Source organism: Dermacentor andersoni, chromosome 7, assembly GCF_023375885.2.
Source record: "Dermacentor andersoni chromosome 7, qqDerAnde1_hic_scaffold, whole genome shotgun sequence".
NCBI classification, from domain to species: Eukaryota; Metazoa; Arthropoda; class Arachnida; order Ixodida; family Ixodidae; genus Dermacentor; species Dermacentor andersoni.
Genome location: NC_092820.1, coordinates 20,991,588 through 21,012,784, shown reverse-complemented (window position 1 = coordinate 21,012,784; position 21,197 = coordinate 20,991,588). Strand labels below are relative to the sequence as shown.

Genomic DNA, 21,197 nt, shown 5'->3' with positions numbered 1-21,197 from the left:
TATTTGAAAAGCTCAATTTGCTGTCAATGCCTAACATTTATGAAAATATGTTACTACGAAATTATATGACCAGTATTAAAAGAAAAAACGACACCCTAAGACGTATTTCCAACTTAATAGCAAAACATAAGGCGGTCAGTACAAGGAGTTCTGAAATATGGGAACTACCAAGGCCTAGAACAAATTATACTTATCAAATGCTACGCTTTCGACTACCCTACCATTTAAACAAGGCAAACATAAAGTAATGCTTATTTCTGTGCTAGAATAAACATATAAATATGTACATAGACGTATGAATGTTCTTTGAACAGGTTCAATTCTTGTATAATCATTTTTTTTTTTAATGTGCATATCGAATTCTTCTGTATATGTTCCTCTATGAAATATATTTATATATTGTGTCGTAATAGCGATGTACATAGTGCTGCATTTGTTTTATTATCTCTTATGTATTTTGTGATGCATTCCATGACTAGCTGTATTTATGAGAATTACTCATCATGTAAGCTTTACTTTTATGTGTGTTTTGTTATACTTGCTCATAGTTATCATGATTAATGTTTCGCAGTTATTAGTGTGGAAATCCTATTTTTCCAATTACTATTGTATTTAACCTTGCTAATCTTTTGTTGCATTTGTTTGCTGCCTGTAAAACGGGGCCATGGACCACGTCAAGCCTTGCTGGCTTTTTGTCCACGGTCCTGAGCATCAGCTGTATGTTGAAATAAACTTGATTTGATTTGATTTGATTTGTACTCTTCATGCGTGAGTAACAACAATAAAAAAGCAAGTAAACTTATAAGAAATAAAAATTTTATGCATTGTTATACACATAGTTCAAGGCTTTGAAATTATGCACACGAGAATATTTCGCAAGTCTCGAATGTTCCTGCTCTTACACTAATATCTATGTCCATAGCGTAATCGAACTGCGTAGGTGAGCACACTCAAGAAAACTGTGTTGTTGTGTGCCCATCAAAAAAGCAAGACAAAGTTTCGCTAATCTTCATCTCGTCTCCAACCAGAGGCAGTTAGATATTGCAAGTCTCCCCCCCCCCCCCAAAAAAAAAAGAAAAGAAAAGGAAACGCATGCATGGCAGCATCCTTCCTATGCGCACCCGTGTGAGCACTAAACGACTGAGAAACAGGCGGTTACCCTTTGAGCGATTAGTAATGAGATAGCCATCAGTTTTGCAAGTGCAGGAATCCGAAACTGCCTGCGGAACAAAACCCAAACCGCCGCCCCCCCCCCCCCCCCCCCCGCGCGCGCCAATGCACAAGCGGTAGTACATGACGCTCTCAAGCAAACCAGCTCTAAAACAAACCATGCAATGAAAACCGTGAGAGGGAGCCGCGCGAAAAGAATTCCCTGTATTCCCACTTAGTGGCAGCACATGACAGAAAAGAAAAAGCTAGGGAATTGGCGCGCTTTTTAAACATACAGAGGGCGCCGTAAATATACGGCATCGACCATTTGACTTGTTCACGGCGCCTTATATTTACATCATTGACCCTGAAAGGGTTAATAGCTCAATCCGAAACGAAGTCTAACCAGGAGGAGCCAGGAGCGAGTGCACGTTTGCAAGCGTGTGTGTGGTCTGACCTTAAGTACCATATGGTTCGAGGCTAGTTGATTGTTTGAAACTAATCAAAATTAGCGAGGCCCAACGGCTACGACATCGATAAGCAGGGTGGCCAAAGTTTAATTTCTACGTGGGCGGCCACAGCCGAGCATGAGCAAACGATAGTTGGCTTCTTCTGGAAGTAAGTAATTTTTATGGAAATTCTAAAGCAAATTTTTGCTTACTTCAGCCCGTTCATTAAAATGCATCACTAAATATGCACAGTGACAGTAGAAAGAAGTGCACTGATACAACCGCATTCTTGATTAATGTCAGCTATTGGCCAAGAGCAGCTGGGTATGTGAATCTGCTATATTAGGAAATAAAGCATCCAGAAAAGAGTGAGGACCAAGCTTCCTTTGAAAAGAGAGCATTTGAGAAAAAGGTGATGGTGGTGCTCCATTTGCGAGTTCCACGTGCCACACATGACTGCAAAATTTGGCTGAGATGTTCACTTACAGCAGCGTATGCCAAGCCTGAGGGTTGGTCAAGGACCCCTGTTGTGCCACTGGGCTGCCTGATGAGGAATGAAGTGGGATGTACTTCATTATTCTATCTTGTGCTGCGTGTCCCAAAGCATGAAGCCTCATGGTGGCAAACCTCCCAGCCTCATGCAGCCGATCTACAGCCTTCCTTAGATCTACCTTGGCTAATTTTGGCTTGTGACGGTATGAGACCTTTCCCAAGAAGCCGCCAAGGACACGCACTCCTACAGGGTGTTACAGATCATATCAAGAAATGGGTGGAACTTTTTTCTTTCGGAAGCTAATGGCATGCGTCATATGGGAAAAGTTGCTTGAGGTATTGCTTGCTTTGGCTTTCCAGGTGGGTTGATCACTGGCAACACATCCCATTTCTTGGCCAAAGTGTTTGTCGATGTCTGGGCTGCGTTTGTTATAAGGTACCGCAAAATAACAACGAATCACTCTCGGGCCAACCACACTGAGTGCATGAACTGAAATATGAAGCGCTTGCTCACAGCCTTTGTACGGCAACATAGGAACTGAAACCCCCATCTCCGCAAGATAGGTTTCTCTTTGGTGAACCATGCGATTGGGTACATGCCTGCTTTCCTCACCTTAGAGAGGGAGAGTGCCGTCAAAGCCAGTGGATCGCTTTGTACAAACCGGCAGCAGGGCAGACGCCGCTTCGTTGAGTCTCTTCAATTACGCAGTGCAAGTCTGCACTAGGATTGGCAACAACCTTTCTCATGCCCGCCCTAACCCGGCAAAAGCATGCACTGGACAGAAGGCACAATATGACCGGTCACGGTATCAAGTAGATGACCATTTCTTGAGACGAAACTATGCACTGAGTAATGCAACAAAGGAAATCTCAGTCTCTCTTTTGGCCATGTGGTCGGGCCCATACCGAGTGTAGACTAAAATGTCATCTCTCGTGTATAAACTGGTGTATTTGAACAGTAGACTATTTGGCAGTCCAGTGAAAATGTCCGACTTCATATCTGCTCAGGAACACAGCAGGTTCAACTGAGTCGAAACATGGCAGATCTCAATCTGGGTGTACTTGCCGGTATAACTTGCAAAACTGCTTTTAGTCGCCACTTCTCGCTGGTATGTAGTGGGACCTTATTCTTTGCCATGCTGGCAAGTGCAGAGGTGCAACTATGGTGTAAACACACATGTTAAAGCTGAAGAAAGGTACTCATGATGCTTTTCGCAGGAAATTATTTGTAGTGCCCTGCTTCTTCCGAGGGTTGCAGTGAATCAGAGTGAGTTGCACACCCGCTGGTGTGAGCAGTGAACGTCGACTTGGCCGTTGCCTTACTGCTTATGCCTAGGGAGCCCTATCCTACTGTGGTACTTGAATGACATGGAAGGCACAATTAGCGTTTCAACACTAAGCTTCCATAAACCCAGTGTGCCCCCTTTTTGTGAGCCTCCTCTGGCAGCCACCTGCAGAGGTGAATGCACCAGAGCGATGTGTTAATATTGATACATGTACTTGTTTATCTATCTGCAGAGATTGTTTTTCACCAAATAACAAATGTTAAACATAATCGCTCGACGCAGGACTTGCCTGCATGTATCAGAAGTTTCTCAAATGTTATCAATAGTCCTATCCATTGTCTGTTATCACCGAACCTTGTGTAATCTAGCTATATGTTATATGTGCAATGCAAATTGCGTAATACTTTCTAGAAAACGTGTGGAAACCGGCGATTACACTGGAACCTTTGATGAGTCATGTATAAAAGCCAACGCGCTTGACCCGCTGATCAGAATTCAACGATCGCCAACTGTAGTCGCCGTTATTGTTGTGCTTCGTGTCTCACTTTCTTTTGTGGGCACAGGTTCGCCCCATAAAAAGATAGCTTTGTAATTCACAGTTTTGCTACAGTGTTCTTCACCATCACTACAACGTGACAATATGGCAAGCTGACGGACGAATGTGGTGTGGGCGTCGCTGTCTGTGTGTTAATATTGTCACTCAACTTTGAACTTCACTTTTGTTGTGCTTATATCATCGGACTGTGAGCGTATGTGTTTAAGTGTTAATACTTTCGGAGTGGTGCTACAAAAATGCCTCTGATGAAACCATCCCAGCAAGCCTCAAGGGCATCGACCGACTTGTACCTGTCTAGTAAGCACCACCAACGCCGCTGCAAGCACTTCCAGTCACCAGCCGTTCAGGGAGAGCTCTGGTCGCAGCACCACCTGCGCCTACAACATGACCCATGGCTCAGTCCAGTGCCTCTGCTGCCTTCACATCCTTCCCGGTGCTTAACAGCCTTGTCTCCATAGCCCAGCTACCGTTCAACTTCACACCACCACATTGCTACGTGAGCCTTCCAATCCGGCTCTCACGCGCCAATTTGCTTTGTGTTGGTGAAGCACTGGAAAGAAGAACTAGTCTGGGGAACGGCACGAATGAGCGAGAGATCCCAGGCACCTTCCGTAGCCCTACGTTTTCAGCCATGGCTCAGGCCTCGAGAGGAGCAGCCATGGCCCCTGACCCTTTGGCAGTGTATTGTGAGGTGTGTGGTGTACTATGGCTGTGCCGGTTCCATGACTCCAGCAATCTGCACAAGCTTCACGCGAAGATGGAGCCAGGCACCAGAGAGCCAGGGATGAATCTAGTTCCGCAGGCGCCAAAGAAGACTAATCCAGATGTCGCCCCTGCCCTGCTGCATTCCATTGGTGAATGCGGAGTCCGAATCCTGCGTTCACGGAGACCATCACGGCAGCTGTCCAGCAGGCAACAGTGGTGGCAACCCTCCTCTGCTTTGCCTTTTCACCGCTAGTTGAGGACACAGACCGAAGTGAACAGACTCTCGACTTCAGTATCTTACGCCGAGGAAATAAAGCACAAGTCAGACATAAGCTTTGCCATTCATTCCGGTCGGCTCCCTTATGGGCCTGCCTGAGCTTTTAGGAAGGGGGACCCCTTGAACTCCTGTCTCCAGTTCCCATGCTACTTGGGCCATTCGCTTGTGCAATCACTGGGGAACACAACATTCTGACCCTATTTCGGATAGTGTACATTCCCTGTGGCTGCTGGTGCTGGCATGACACGGAGCCTGCTGCAGGTGCTCCATTATGCCATCGAATAAAAGATTTGTGGGAATAAAACCTTTTTGTTTGTACCACGGCTGGAGTCGTCTCTATGCCTGGCCAGTGAGTTGGCAAACCCGCCGCGGCACCCATTTGTGTGCATTGAGGAGTGGGACAAGCTATGCGTTGAGGACCTTAGCTAACCAGTACCAGGCAGATTAGCCCGTACCCCCACATGCAGCATTAGAATATTGTGGTGAACCTTGCCATAGAACGCATTCATGGTGTTGCACGTTTCTTATTGTTACATCTGAGCAGTGTTTTTAAAACTGGTAGTGTGTTCAAATGTACTTCTATCTGTCTAATTAAAATGTTTGGATGTATGTCCCCTCTGCTTTTTTTTTTATGCAACTCAGTTATAACAATGGGATTTTTTGCACTTGAATATTGTTATAAGTTGGTTCAACTGTATTCAATGTTTTACTCGTATGTAAACCAGCATTGAGTTTTACAGTGAAATGGCAATCCGCAAAAGTTTGAGTTAATTGATAAAGTCATAGCACTGTAAGGTTTCAGTGTGAACTTTGCAACCCCGGTTTAATAATCAGGCAGGCATAAAGGTACACCATACATAATGCTGGAAATAGGGATTGCTACTCAGCCCTCTCTGCAGCTGCTACAGCCATTTCATATCACACATTCAGGAAAGCAGACTCTCACTTTCCTAGATGTCAGAGGGAAGTAATGTTTTGCCTATTACAAGAACATCTAGAACATCTAGTTTGTGTTCAAGCAAAGCCTGCTCTAGATCAGCACTTTCTTGCAAGATTGCACAAAGTGAAATGTGTCAGACCTGTTGTGTCAGAATCAGTGGCCATGTCATTCAGCCGCTGAGAATGATGTCAATACCCACTGCTGCTGCAACTGCTGGGGTGGAAGGTAAGGCATGCATTAAGTTCGTCTTTAAGTACAGGCAGTAAAAATTGATCTGGTGTCCTTCACTAGGTCATTCATAGCCCTGTTTCCCAGCCATATGAAAACCGGTCAGTCGGTCGTATTTATCAATTAGGAGATGTCATTCTGATGTTCGTATGGGAACAACACAATGGCCAGTTTGTTTACACCCAGGGTAATGTTTGTGCCAGCATACTAACACGTTGTAGCAATTGTGATTTTGTTGAAAACCAGTGGAATTTCCTGGATGCTTCTGTTGTCTTCCCTCTTTCTTTTCACATCAGAACTGAAATATTTATTTATTTATTTACAATAACGTGCAGGCAGATTGAAGTGCATTGAGTAAGAGGGGTAACATTTGATGGCAGAGCAGAAAAAGATATCAAATTAGCACCAAATGTAATAGTGATGAATGTATGGTTTGTACGCAGGAGCAAAATGTGTGAGCATGTGTATGCATGGGCAAAAGTATAGGACAACAGGCTTGCCAAAAAAACTGAATATATTCATAATTCATATGCACAATCTGAAGAGTGCACTGCAAAGATTACAATGCCAATCTTGAAGAGCAGTCCTCTGCTTCAAGTTGCATTCATAGGTGGAGTAGAAAACGATTAATTGTGGAATCCCTGGTCTGTATGCTTTTGCTCACGGGTGTATATACAGAGTTTAGAAATAAAGTTAAAGGACAGTGAAACATCATTATACAGCATTAGGAGTGCAGTGTATTCAGGTTATTGCGAAACCTTTCATGGTTTGATATGGATGCTGTGTGGTCTGGAAGGTCGTTCCAATATGCAATAGCATAAGGGAACACAGATGAGTTAAATCCTTGTGTTTGACTGCTCATGCACAGTCGGACAATCTCACTCTCGCATCGTGATGCGGCTTCAGCCGCATCTTTTTTCTCCAAGAAATGAGCCAGAAGTTTCCTGTGCGTTATAAGTGAATGTGAAACCAAAACCTCATTCGCGGCGTTGGCAGCCTACTGTTGGAGTCATCAAATGGTTGATGACTCTGACATCTTCTGACTCTTGCCTGTCGTCACCATTATAAAATGGCGACAGGGCTCATTTTTGTGAATGTTGATGTTGGTTCATTTTATTCTCAACAATAATCTATAGTATGCTCAGCCAATAACTCTTGGATGTACTATCAGTTTCACAAGATTTTGCGCGACTCGACACCAGATGCGTTGGTGCAATTGGCCACCACTGTTTCTGCCACTGTGTCAAGCTTTCTATCCATGCATACTGCTGGGAATGCTGTTGAACACATACTTTGACATGTCTTATGCAGAGTCTCGTAAAAGTGATAGTAGTACTATCTCTATAAGTGATCGCTCTAAAAATAACCTGGTTACTTGGTATCCATGGCTAGCGAAGTACAGATGGCGACAATGGTGTGTTGCTTTCATTATGAAAGCTTGTGAAGAAAATTCCCGTCTATGCAGGTAAATTCTTCCTCTCTCGTCTTTTCTGATCGTGAATGTGAGGGGCACAGTATATTTTTCGTTCATGGATCGGCGGCATGTTACATTCAGGTGCACTCTTATTTTCTTAATTTAAGCCTGCAGAAGTTCGATGCGCATAAATTTCGGTGCTGTGTTAGAATCTGGTAAGCACGGTACCTGTGAAACGGACATAAAAATGTGTCTCAAACTTGATCCTTATTATGGTTCATTTACAAAGGAAGCAAACCATGGAGAGCAGTCTGAAGGTGTTTTTCACACCTGACTAAGGCCTGCCCTCCAAAAGCAATAAATTGAGTGCGATGTCGAGAACGCATATTTTTATTTCAAGGGACTGCAGAGGAAGGCTGTGACGGGCAGGGCATCTAGTCATGGTGACAAAGAAGTGTGCATTTAACTAAGTAACCAGTGCTGAGTACACATGCAATGAACAGTAGTGACAAAATGGTGTTGATGCTGTTACATTCCTATTCCTTGTCAAAAAGAAAGACATAAAGACGGGCTCAGAACACAAAAGCATCAAAGAGAACCAACACATAACCTTACAAGTGTGCCTGCTGTGCAGATAAAGAAAATTTGCGAGTGGTTGAGTTTGCCATGTTTTGTTAACCTTATTCCTCTCAGTTCTTCATCACTGCCCAGTAAAGTGCTAAATAGTGTATAGATAGTGCTGCCATTATATTGATTGCACTATTAGTACTTTGGTATTGTATTGGATCAGGGGGATCCACAGGGTGACGCGAGAGGCAGTCAGCGTCCTTGTGCAGACCTCCAGACTTGTAGTTGACAACAAATGAAAATTCCTGGAGCCGCAAAGCCTAGTGACCGAGCTGTCCTGTGGGACGCAGAGCCAGCAGGGGACATGGTGATCTGTAACGACCAAAAACATGCGGACGTACAAATATGGCCGGAACTTGGTGACAGCCGAAACTAAAGCCAAGCACTCCGCTCGGTGATGGAGTAATTTCTCTCGGCAGGTGACAGCAGGCGGCTAGCATAAGCTATCATGCACTCGGTACCATCCTGCTGTTGGGCGAGAACAGTGCCGATGCCGTGGCCGCTTATGTCAGTGTGGACTTCGGTCGGTGCAGATGGATCAAAGTGGGCAAGTATGGGAGGGGTGGTCATAAACCCAATGAGAGCGGCGAACGCGTGACCCTGCTCTGGGCCCCATGAGAATGGCGTGTTCTTCTTTAGAAGCTCTGTCAAAGGCAGAGCAACGTCGGCAAAGTTTTTGAAGAAACGGCGAAAGTAAGAACACAGGCCGACGAAGCAGCGCACATCAGAAGCAGAACGTGGCACAGGGAAACTGCGTACGGCGCAAACTTTTTCCGGATCTGGTTGGACACCGGATGCGTCAACGAGGTGTCCCAACACTGTAATCTGATGGCGCCCGAATTGACACTTCGTGGAGTTCAGTTGAAGGCCAGCTTTTCGGAAGACCGCAAGGATTGCAGCGAGTCGAGTAAGGTGGCTGCTGAACATGGGAGAAAAAGCAGTAACGTGGTCAAGGTAACAAGATCAGGTGGTCCATTTGTAGCCTCACAGAAGAGAGTCCATCATACGTTCAAATGTTGCAGGAGCATTGCATAGGCCAAAGGGCATGACTTTGAAGTGATATAAGCCATCCAGCATGATGAAGGCCGTCTTCCCGTAGTCCATTTCATCAACTGAAATCTACCAGCAGCCGGATCGAAGATCAATGGACGAGAAGTATTTAGCTCCATGCAAGGAGTCCAAAGCGTCATCAATGCGTGGTAGTGGGTAGACGTCTTTGCACGTGATCTTGTTTGTGTGGCGATAATAGACCCAAGAACGCCAGGTACCATCTTTCTTTTTCACAAGGATGACAGGCAAAGCCCAAGGGCTGACTGATGGCTCGATGACCCCTTTGCGGAGCGTTTTGTCCACTTCTGATTGGATGGCTCGCCGTTCAGCATGCGATACCCGATAGAGACGCCGACGAATAGGATTCATGTCTCCAGTGTTTATACAGTGGTGAACGACAGATGTTTGGCCTAAAGGCCTGTCACTGAAATCAAAGATGTCACTGTACAATTCAAGCAGGTGACATATGTGTGGGGCCTGTGCAGAGGTGAGGTCAGGTGCAATCATTTTCGCAAAGTCATCCGTTTAGGAACCACAGCTGTGAGCTGCAATTGGCACTAATAAGCCACTCTTGGCATTCAGACTCTCAATGTCTGAATGCCTGAATTCGGAACCACTACTAACGCTGGCCAAGAACATTCTGGCCGGAATCACTTGAGGGCACAGGCTGAAATTCAGAACTGGTAGAATGACGTCATTAGTAACCGTGACCAACGTATGCGGAACAGCAACGTTCCGGTTCAAAAGCACATCGATGATGGGCTCAAGCACATATTCACCATCAAGAACCTGTGGCTGGGTGGTCAAAGTGACGTAAGTAACTGCCTCAGCTGACAGACGCACATCGTGAAGCGAGCACATGTGCGGTGAGGCGGTGCTCGGAGCATCGGCGATTTGAGGCAGTTTCAACTGAAGAACGCTGATCGCGCAGTCGATGAGAGCAGAATGAGTGGATAAAAAGTTCAATCCAAGGATAACGTCGTGAGGGAAGTTGTCGATCACAGGAGAGAGAACAGAGCTAGGGCGGCCGGCTATAATTAAACGGGCAGTACACATTCCAACAGCAACCAGCACACCGCTGTCGGCCACACGAAGCACTCGGGCAGCTGCTGGGGTGAGGACTTTCTTTAAGCGTCTACGTAAGTTAGCACTCATCACAGATACGGGGGCTCTAGTGTCGACGAGTGCTTGGACAGGTGCGCTGTCTATTTTAACGTCTATTACATTTCTCCTTGTGGGCACAGGCAGAGGATTTGCTGCAGTAGTGGGCAATGCAGCACCACCTCCGAGGGCTACGTTTCTTAGTTTCCGAACGCCACAGGGGATGAAAGGCGACGTGGCTGCGGCGAATGGGAATATGGGCGACGTGTTTGCGGTGAACGAGACTGGTGTCCGCACGGCGATGGTGAGCGGCTGTACCACATGTTCCTAGCAGAGTTGTTGGCACTGTTAGACTTGGCGGTGGGCAAAACATTGCGGGCACTTCAATCAAAATGGCTCAGGTTGGTCGGCGTGCAAGGTGTTGAGGGCCACGAGTTGCGACAATATCGGGCGACATGACCATTGCGGCGACAGGTGAAACATATCGGCTGGTCATCTGCAATTCTCCACTCAGTCTGGTCGCGATAACGCAGGGAGAAGCGTCGGGGGAGAGTGAAAATAGTAGAAGGGCCTTCGTTAGCTCTGGGATGGGCGACAGCACACACAGAATGTAAACCAATGTTTTCAAGTTCCTGGCAAACGATGGCCTGTACGAGGGGAAACGAAAAAGTGGTAGCATCAGGGCTATGCAAACAAAAAGCTGCGGGTGTCATCGCATTCAGTTCACGTCGAACGGTTCGCACCACGTCCTCTGATGGCGACGCATGCTGCTGTGCGGGTTGATCTTCACACATCGACGTTGCGCCAGTATGGGGAAGTCTAGTGAATGGTTGCACGATGCGTTGGCTTTTTGCCTGCTCGAATTGCCGGCACTCTTTAATGATGGCATCAACTGTAGAACAGCTTTTGCACATGAGCAGATTTAAGGCGTCGTCAAGAATGCCCTTAAGCATTCTGTGGGAATGCCTGACCTTTTCAGCTTCTGTCATGCCACGATCGGCTTTACGACAAAGTGCCAGCACGTACTGGACGTACGAGATGTAGGACTCCGTGGGGGATTGGGCACGGGAGGCCAGTTCCTGCTTTGCAGCAATCTTACGGCCGGCTGGTTTGCCAAACAACTCTGTCAACTTCTCTTTGAATTGGTCCCAGCTGGTGAGCTCCTCTTCGTGGTTTTCGTACCACACCTTTGCCGTGCCTCGTAGGTAGAACAACAGGTTTGCTAGCATAAGCATAGGGTCCCATCTGTTGATTCCACTCACGCATTCGTACATAGCCACCCACTCATCAACATCGGCGCCATCGGTCCCACAGAATGTACCAGGATCCTTGGGTTCCACAACCACAACCGAAGGCGACAGCAACGTTAGTGGCGACAGTGATGTTGGAGGCGGCAACAATGTTGATCCCCCATTCTCATCATCATTCATGGTGCGGACGGTGATGCGACGTCCACTGCGGAGCTCTTTCCAGCCGTGGTACCCCGCACCTCCACCAATATGTTACGGGGATGTTACGAGTATATAAAGGCTATTTACAATATATATACAGGATGAGTCAGCATAGACAAGATGTCTGACCACGAACAACCCGCAGCAGCCAGTGTCTCTCGATGTTCTTCTTCCTCTATTCATTCATCCCTCCGTAACAATATTATCATGTGATAATATCACATTGTTTTACATTATTGATAGAGTGCTTGATAGTCCAGTTAAACCTCGATATAATGAACTTCAGTATGACAAAATTCTAAATGTAACGAAGTGTTTAACTTTTCATAACCGCTTGTTTATAGAACACCATGTATTTAGAACCTCAGTATAATCACATGTGTTTGTATACAATTTCAATATGACGAAATTTCGCTTCCACAGCAAAGGGATGCCAAGACAATAAATAGAAACTCTCGCGGATGCAGATGCTCAAATGATTTAATTACAAGCAGCTGTTTGCAAACGCACCTTTCAAATAGTGTGCGCTGCGCGACAAGAGCGACCGCCGCAGTGAAGCTGCATCATGTTCCATGTAAAGTCTAAGATCCTATCGCCCCCTGCGCACTTTGCGGTTGAGGTGCGATTGAAAGTGTGGGAGGGTGAGAAATAAAGATGGTGGCTTCACGAGTGCCACCTTCCCACGCAAATAAAGAGAAAGAGGGGGGAGGGGAGCGAGCTCATGGTAACGCAATCAAGTGTGCGCGAGGGGCAGGGAGGGGGCATTTAAGTAGGCACGCATCACAATTTATGGCATGCATCTCAGCCCTGTCTGTGCATGGCTGTAAGTGCGGCTGAGCGCACACGCAGCAGCGCACCCTGCTTTAAAGGTAATCTGCCGCATGTGCAAAGAGTGGGTGAGCAGAGACAACATAGTATCATGTAAGCTGTCTTCCTGTGCCGTTAGCATTGAAGGTTGCATATGTATTTGAAGTAGTAGCTTAGCGCAAAAAAACCACAGACACAAGGAAGACAGACAAGGACAAGCGCATATGTAGTCTCGAGTTTCGGGGATCCATTGGAGCGAGAGGCCGACGAAGCATTTGCTCCCTGCTGCCGGCGCATTTCATGATAGCATCATCCCAGTGCGGGTGATGCTATCAACCACGGGGCTGGAGTGCACGTGAAAGCGTGGCTTAATTCGTACCGTCGATGTGAAGATATGGTCAACTTGGCATGAAACCGTATCATTCGTTGCCGAACCCCAAATGCATCACAATGAATTGTTTTCGCATTAAAATTTGCCTTTTTCGATTGCCCAGTAATTCGGAAAATTCTGCAGCCCCTTTCCCTGTAAGAAAAATCGATTGGTGACTGTGCTTATTTGCATAAAAGGTCAAATTTCAATACAATAACATTGTGATATCACAAAGCAAATTGCTGATTCCACCTACTTTGTTATATCGAGGTTTAACTGTACTATCAATATAAATAGTGCGCTATCTATGGCGCTATTGGTAGTACTATTGATATTCACTAAAATGGCACAGTTAACTTAGGAAAGCAATATGAAGAGCTTGAAGAGTGTGTCTAACTCTGCAACTAAAAAGGAAATTTTGCTACTTTTTAGTGTATGTGTATGAATAAGGTTTGTTTCCATGTCCTAGAATTTTGACTTTTGGCATCCTTCCATTCGTTGAATTGACCTTGAATTATGAGTCAAATGTTCTGTACAAACTCTGGTTCTCTGTGTGGATGATTTGAGACTACTAGTTGGTAGGTCCCTGAACGTTGAACAAATTTATTCTTCTTTGGCTTAGAGTTCGAGTGAGCTCCTTGTTATTATTATAGGCGTTCCTCTGCGCAAATTCCAGTGCGCATTGTTAGAGATGTGACCGTGTTCCTCGGCTTTTAGTGCTAGGCTATACCACCAAATGAATTCTTGCATCCTTTGGGAGCAGCAGCTCATTCTTTAATAACCTTCATTGATCAGCTCTAGGACATCTTTCCGGAGTGCAGCACCAAAACTGAAGCAATTACCGTCTAAAGCATTCCACTGTAAACAATCACTACTTCTGTAGGACTCCAGTAATTCTTGTTGTGGCCTAAACGAGAAGAAAGGGAGGTTAACTGAGGGACCCAATTTTATTAGTCATGTCATAAGAAGCCAACAAACACTGACACCAAGGACAACATAGGGAAAATTACCTGTGCCTAATAAATAAAATAAACAAATTATAAATTCATGGAAAGGAAAGTGGATCAAAAAACAACTTGCCGCAGGTGGGGAACGATCCCACAACCTTCGCATTTCAAGTGCGATGTTCTACCAATTGAGCTACCGCGGCGCCGTTTCCCCATCTACTTTTTCGGGTATTTATGTTTCCTGGTCATGCTTTGCTATAGTGGACTCAGCTTTGGTCTCTTTAGTATAGTGCCATTTTAAGGTAGACTTTGTGAGCAGTTGTACGAGGTGAATCAGCTGGTTAACTACACGTTTGGAGATCTGTATGCCTTTTTGGTGCGCAATATTTATTGCTTGTTTTCTAATGTAGAAGATTCTGGCAGAACTCATCTAAGATGACTGTTCAAGTGTACGAATAGCATTCTTTTGAGGTGGAAATGAATTTGAAAAAATTTCAAGCATATTTCTTTGATTGAGGAGCACTGGAGATGAGGTTAGGCCCACATTTTTAGACTGCACTATCTCTGGGATCTGCCCACAGTTATCGGTTAGATAGATAGCCGGAAAGAAAACTGGTCTGACAGTGCCAAGCATTCTATTCACATCAATATTTGGACTTCTGTTGTAGTACCTGTCCTTCTGTGCTTCCTGTCTAGTGTGAAGATCATACTCAGTGTAGTGAATGTGTGTCATCACAGCATATACCCTGACCTGCAGGAGGATGGTCCTCCACCTGATCCAAACTACCGCTTCCTGGCTGACCGAATGCGTGAGGGTGATGCAGATGGCGATGGGGATGCCAGTAGAGACCGTGGCAGCAGCCGTCGCCACCGGGACAATTACGGAGGCCAGGACTTTGAGAACGTACGGCATGCCATGCGCCAAGATAAAGCGCTGCAAAGGGTGGGCATCCTGTTTGCTTTACTGATCTTAGAGTGCCAGATGCACACGTGGCGACCACGTCTCATTGTGGAAGCTTCGATGTTACAAATTATGACGCGGAGGTGTGGCTGTGGTGGCTCACAGGCTCTGTCATTCTCTGCACAAGCTTGAGGGTTCATTTCCAAGCCACACCGGTGCTATTCCAATGGGGTATAAATGCATAAACACTCGTTACTTAGGTGTACGTTAAAGAACCCCCGGGTGATGACAATGAATTTGATTCCCTCCATTATGCTGTCTCTTATAGCCCCAGCTGCTGCTTTAGGATGTTAAATGACATAATTCAATAATTAATTAATTAATTACTTAATCAAATAATCAATCAATCAAAGAGCTACTTTACCATCTTTGCCAGACAGTTGCCATTGTAAGTTGTGTTCCAGTCCTGCTGTAGGTGGCAAGGAAAGTAGTATAGTTTTCACATTGGGCTGGTTGACAAAGGATCATTAATGAGTGTTGCTCTGTAACCTTACACATACAGATATGAACTACACATATAGTGCACTTGTGCCTGTGCCTTAATTGCGTTTGTATGTGTCATTCCTATCTGTGTGCATTTGTTGGTGTACGTCTTATCAGTGCAGCAACATTTAATGATGAACAAGAAGATGGCTTCGAGGTGACGACATCAAAGTCTGAAACAGTGCAGGTGACATTGCTAGCTAGCGAGCGCATGATGCAGATAAGCAATAGAATGAGGAGCTGCAGGGTGGAGTGAAATCAAACAAGCACTGTTAAGCGGACTTACCAACATTATCATTAAGGCCGGCCTGGCTGACAGGTCTGATGTTTAGTGTGAGCAACGTTTACACAGAGGCACCAGTTTTGGAGGAAATGCAGGTTTCAGAAATCACTGATGGGAGTCATCAAACTGGTATTCTGCAGCAGTTGTCTGCTACAACACTGATTTAGCAGCACCACAGTCCAAAATAATATGTTTGACAAATAATTCACTCTTTCATTCTCGTTCTGAATATAAAAGTACCACAGCTTTTCAGTTTACATTGGTGTTAATAAGTTGTGTGCCAATCGAAGGGGGGGGGGGGTCGGGCAAACTAATTGTGTTCATGTTCCAGTAGGCACCATGAAAGCTGTCTTCATACATGTAAACTTAGACGGCTTTACTTCTTGGAATGAGCTGAAACACGCCCACTGTTGGAAGGAGAAGGTGTCACATGTAAGAGGCATGCGGCTCAAAAAGAAAGGAAGAGGACGATGTGTGTGGATTGGTTCGAACGGTACGAGCCCTTGAGGCGCATGACATGAGCTGTGATTGCGAGAGAAGCAGTGCTGAGCTGGCATTATCTACGTCGCTCTGGGCAAAGAAGGTTGGAGCGTCAGCATCGCACTGGCGACGGGAGCCATGGAGGTTCGGTCAAGCCCGTGACGCTGACGATCCAGGGTGTGGCCGTCGACCTCGATGACGTTTGAGCTCCTTGGACCTGCTGCAGCCTCTCGTGGCAGTGCTAGGCACTCCAGGAGGGTTCCCCCTTCAGAGGCAGACCAGCACGTACGATAGTCCCCGGGGCGTCTTGTCGGCACTCGAAGAAGTAGCGACGGAACCCGAAGGTAGGCCTAGCCAGTGAGGCCGGAGTGCCATGTCACCGACAGAGTTCGGTACACTGGCAGCAAAGACAGACAAGTTGACTGGCCAACACCAAGGCAGCAACGTCTACGACATCGGCGATGAGGAAGATCTGACAGGCATCGGATTTGGAGATACGTGAGACAACAGAAGCTTGTAAGAACACTCCTTTCTGACGGTGTCGCAACCATTGGCTAGGCTAAAACACGTTGGCGGGCTAGTTGCGCTGTCTCTGTGTATCTGTTTCTTTATACATCCTTGTTCAGTGGTGCTTGTACGCTCTATCATGCATAGGCTAGGGTTGCCTGACTTTCGCTTAGGAATCGCTAAGGAGGAACAGAGACGGGGATAAGGACATATTTAGGCTATGCAAGTGTTACTATTCCTTAGTGGAGTCTTATTTTTAGTCAATTGAATTTCGAGTATTTCATTTTGTGTTTGGGTTAATTAAAATATGTTTGCTGTGCTGCCCTGTGCCTCCCGTGACTGTAACTCCTGTGACTCCATCTCTCCTAACATTCGCACGCCCCCAAAGATCAGTGACATCTGACAATTAGAGCAACAAATTGGCGAGCCTGCCAGGATATTCCAGGATACGTTCCATGATTCATTCCAGGATTCTATTCCGGCCCTGTCACTGATCTTGGTGGTTTAGAGATGGAGTGGGAACGTTTGGTGGTGATAGCTGAAGATTTAAACCTGTCTGACAAATGAAGGATGAGACTATGAAGTGTGTTGAACAAGAAAAAGAAAAGCAACACGAACGAACGTGTGAAGAGCACAAAAGAGAAAAAGAAATTTTGGAGCTGAAGATAAAGGCTAGCAAAGATGAGTGCAGGCTCTCGTGATGGCACGAGTACACCCGTATCGCATAATCCGACTCACCTTCTTCCAGGCCAAGACAGATTTGCCCTAGGAAATTGATGATTGGAGGGATGACCTGGATGCTTGTTTGCATCGGTTTGAAAGGATAGCAGTCGGGCAAGGCTGGGAGAGGAGCGAGTGGGCTAACGCAAAAAGCCTGTGCTTAGTGGGCAAGCTCTGAGTGTCTTTGGGCGTATGCCAGCAGAGGAGTCATTAGATTATCACAAGATGAAAAAAACCTTATTGCAAAGATTCAGGTTGACAGCAGAAGGGTTCTGGGAGTAGTTTAGGTCGTGTAAGCCTGAAGATTCAGAAACAGGCAAGCAGTTCCCGTGTCATCTTACAAATTATTTTGAGAGTTGGATGGAGCTGTCCGAGACGGACAAAACGTATGAAGGGGTTTGCGACAAAGTCGTGGGTGAACAATTTCTTGCCAGGTGTAGCAGCAGTTTGGCAATATTCCTTAAAGAAAGAAAACTACAAACTGTGGAGCAGACCAGTTCGTAGAGGCACAAGGATTGAGAAATTTGGGAAAGGGTAACAAAGATGCACACATGACAGCAGTAGGAGAGATGAACCAGGGGCAAATCAGTAGACAAACAGGACTCCAGAGACCTTTTCTCTGTAACCGGTTAGGTCATTTAGTGGTGACCTGCCGAGTGAGAGGTAATCGTCACGAAACACTGGTGGTTTGCCAGTTGTGCCAAAAGAAACGTCACAAGGCAGATTAATGCAGGACTGGATCTGTGGATAAGACTACATGTATCATGAGGCCAAGAGAGCACGAACTGAGAGAGCAGGACATGGCTGTAGTGGAAGGCGAGGTACAAGGACGCAAAGCTAGTCTTGAGAGGCATGGGAGCCAATACCTTTATAGTAAGGAGTCTAGTACCACCAGAAAGCATGACCGGGTACTTTAAACCAGTAATCTTGGTAGATAAGTCCGTTAAATATATGCCAGAGGCACGGATTCAAATATTGGCAACCTTTTATACAGGACAGGTCACAGCTGGATGTGTGGAGAATCCCCTTTATGATTTCATTGTGGGAAATGTACCTGGGGTGAGGAGGGCAGACGACCCAGACCCAAGATGGAAGAGAATAGGGAAGGACATGGAAGAGAAAGAACACTCAGAAGCGCAAAAAAAGAGGATGGAAGAGACAGACGTAGTGGCTGCAGTACAGACACAAGCAAGCACTAGTTGCACCAAACCTCTCACAGCATTGCAGGTTACAGCTATTGATGGATTAAATATAACCGCAGCAGAATTTAAAGAATAACAGAACAAGGAGGAGTCAATACTAAAGTGTGAACTAAAGATAGGGGAACTGGTGCGAAAGAAAAGGAGTAGGACAGGGGTGGAGTTTATAAAGAAGAATAACCTATTGTACCGGAAGTGTGTGTTTAGCTCAAGTAGGAAGCACTGCAGTTGGGATGGTCCTGAAGGAACTCGGGGATGCATTACTGAATATAGGGCATGATAGTGTAATGGCAGGTCACCAAGAAATAAAGAACACGCTAGAAAGGATCACAGAAGAGTTCTTTTGGATTGGGCTGCAGAATGACGTGAAATGGTATGTGAAGTCATGTGATGTATGCCAAAAGACGGTGGCTAAGGGTCGTGTAAGAAAGGAGATGGCAAAGGGAAAGAACGAGGAGAGGACTATAGAGGTTGCATGGTGTTTGCTGAAGAGAAGGACCACGGGGAAGTGCACACTTATATCGATAAGAAGACCATGGGGGTAGAGACTTCACAAGCTCGAGGAAGTGTTTTCAGATCTCCCCGGGCGAACAGAAGTAGTGCGGTGCAAACTACAGTAGTAATAGGGCGGATTTCATGAGTAGGGTGCTGGAGTGATGAAATATCAAGAGTATAATGCGGACGAACAAGTGTGCACATGTAAAGTGGTGGGAACAATGAACTTGCAAACGTTGTGAACTGTGCATGTGGTGAAAGGTGTGTGACAGTGTGGTGATGTGTTGTCAGCCACTACGACGCAAGAAAGAGCACCCAAGTCGCAGCGGGAGAGTCAAATCTGCCACCAGGAAGAGCGACAGAAGGCAGTTTCTTGGAAAAAAAGCTCCTGAAAAGGGGATCCGTGTCATATGTAAGAGGCATGCAGCGCAAAAAAAAGGAAGAGGACGGTGTGCGCGGATTGGTCCGAACGGCACGAGCCCTCGAGGCGTGTGACCCGAGCTGTAATCGGGAGAGAAGCGGCGCTGAGCTGGCATTATCAACGTGCCTCTGGGCCAAGAAGGTTGGAGTGTCAGCATCACACTGGTGACGGGAGCCATGGAGGTTTGGTCAAGCCCCTGACGCTGGCAATCCGGGGTGTGGCCGTCGACCTCGGCGACGTTCGAGCGAGGCTCCTTGGACCTGCTGCAGCCTCTCACGGCAGTGCTGGGCATTACAGAAGGGATCCCCGCTCAGAGGCAGACCAGCACGTACGATAGTCCCCGGTGTGTCTCGTCGGCACTCGAAGCAGCGGCGAAACCCGATGTTAGGCCTAGCCAGTGAGGCCGGAGTGCAACGTCATCGACGGAGTTTGGTACACCGGCATCAAAGGCATCAAAGACGGACGGGTTGACTGGCCGACACCAAGGCAGCGATGTCTGCGGCATCAGCGATGAGGAAGATCCAACAGGCATCGGACTCGGAGATACGTGAGATGACAGAAGTTTGTAAGGACACTCCTTTCTGACGGCGTCGCAACCATAGGCTAGGGTTGCCCGACTTTCGCTTAGGAATCGCTAAGGACAAATGGAGATGAGGATAAGGACATATTTCGGCTATGCAAGCGTTACCATTCCTTCATTGAGTTTTGTTTTGAGTCAATTGAGTTTTGAGTGTAATTAAAATCTGTTTGCTGTGCTCCCCTGCGCCTCCCAACTCCATCTCTCCTAGCATCTGCACACCCCCGAGATCAGTGACACGCGACAGAAGGCCACATACAACTGTTGCAAATGAGCTGTCTCTGCCACGACCAGGAAGCTGGCCACGCCCTGCCTCCAAAGCTGGCCATGACGGGACGACAGCGGCGAGAGTACGAGCAGTGGAAAAGTGACCGTGCTGCCATTGACCAGGCGCGAATGCAGCGCCACATGGATTCCGAGGGCAACTTCACACGCGAGTGGGACCTCCACAAGGACGAGCAGTTGGGGTGAGCTGGTGATGCTGCATGTTAGACCGCCGTGCCATTGTTAAATAGTTTCACCCGCTCTGCAGTGAGGATCAGGTGGAGTGCAGTCTACTCGCATTGTGTAGATCATTGCCACAACTTTGACAACCACATCACGACACAGTCACTTACTGTCACTTATTTATGCCAAAAACAAATTGCTGCTGAAATCACTTGCCCGTCAAATTGGTTAATGTTACTAACGTAGACCATTTTCGTGAAGCAGTACAGTCGAACGCCTTTACAACGAAATGGCCTGTGTGATGAAGGAATAATTCTGTCCCGGTTCTATTGTGAGTGGTGCGTTGCACAACTTTTGCAATGAAGTGACCTGTGGACTGAAAAATTTCGCAGGCCGCAAGCACTTCATTATAAAGGCATTCAACTGTGCTGCCATCGGATATATCGAACCCGGATATACAGTGCAGTCCACTTATAACGATACCACATATAACGATATATCGGTTATAACGATGGGTTGACATGAGAGTGTCATTTCATGCATTAGGTCTATGGGGAAAAAAACATTTATAACGATAGGTTATTCACCGCATATCGGATATTTCTTTTCGGTGATTTTAACTACTTCACCGCATATCGGATTTTTCTTTTCGGTGATTTTAACTACCCTCACATCAATTGGGCCCTCCTTTCAGTAACTAATCAGTCGCCATTGAATGAATCCAAACAATTCCTAGACTTGGCACTAGACTTCAACCTCCATCAAACAATAACCA

At 46.3% G+C, this 21,197-nt stretch overlaps 1 protein-coding gene and 1 non-coding gene across 4 annotated transcripts in view; one reads left to right on the top strand and one right to left on the bottom strand.

The window, feature by feature from the left end:
- The window catches only part of LOC126535662 (uncharacterized), a 131,170-nt gene that overhangs the window by 59,719 nt on the left and 50,254 nt on the right, over positions 1–21,197 (top strand). For all 3 annotated transcript variants that reach the window (XM_055073171.2, XM_050182467.3, XM_055073172.2), the window contains 2 exons: positions 14,607–14,792; positions 20,270–20,442. In XM_055073171.2, the coding sequence (XP_054929146.2) occupies positions 14,607–14,792; positions 20,270–20,442 (359 nt within the window). The remainder of the gene's footprint in view (positions 1–14,606; positions 14,793–20,269; positions 20,443–21,197) is intronic.
- Positions 13,980–14,052, bottom strand: TRNAS-UGA (transfer RNA serine (anticodon UGA)). Its single transcript has one exon. It is a non-coding gene; the product is annotated as a tRNA-Ser (tRNA).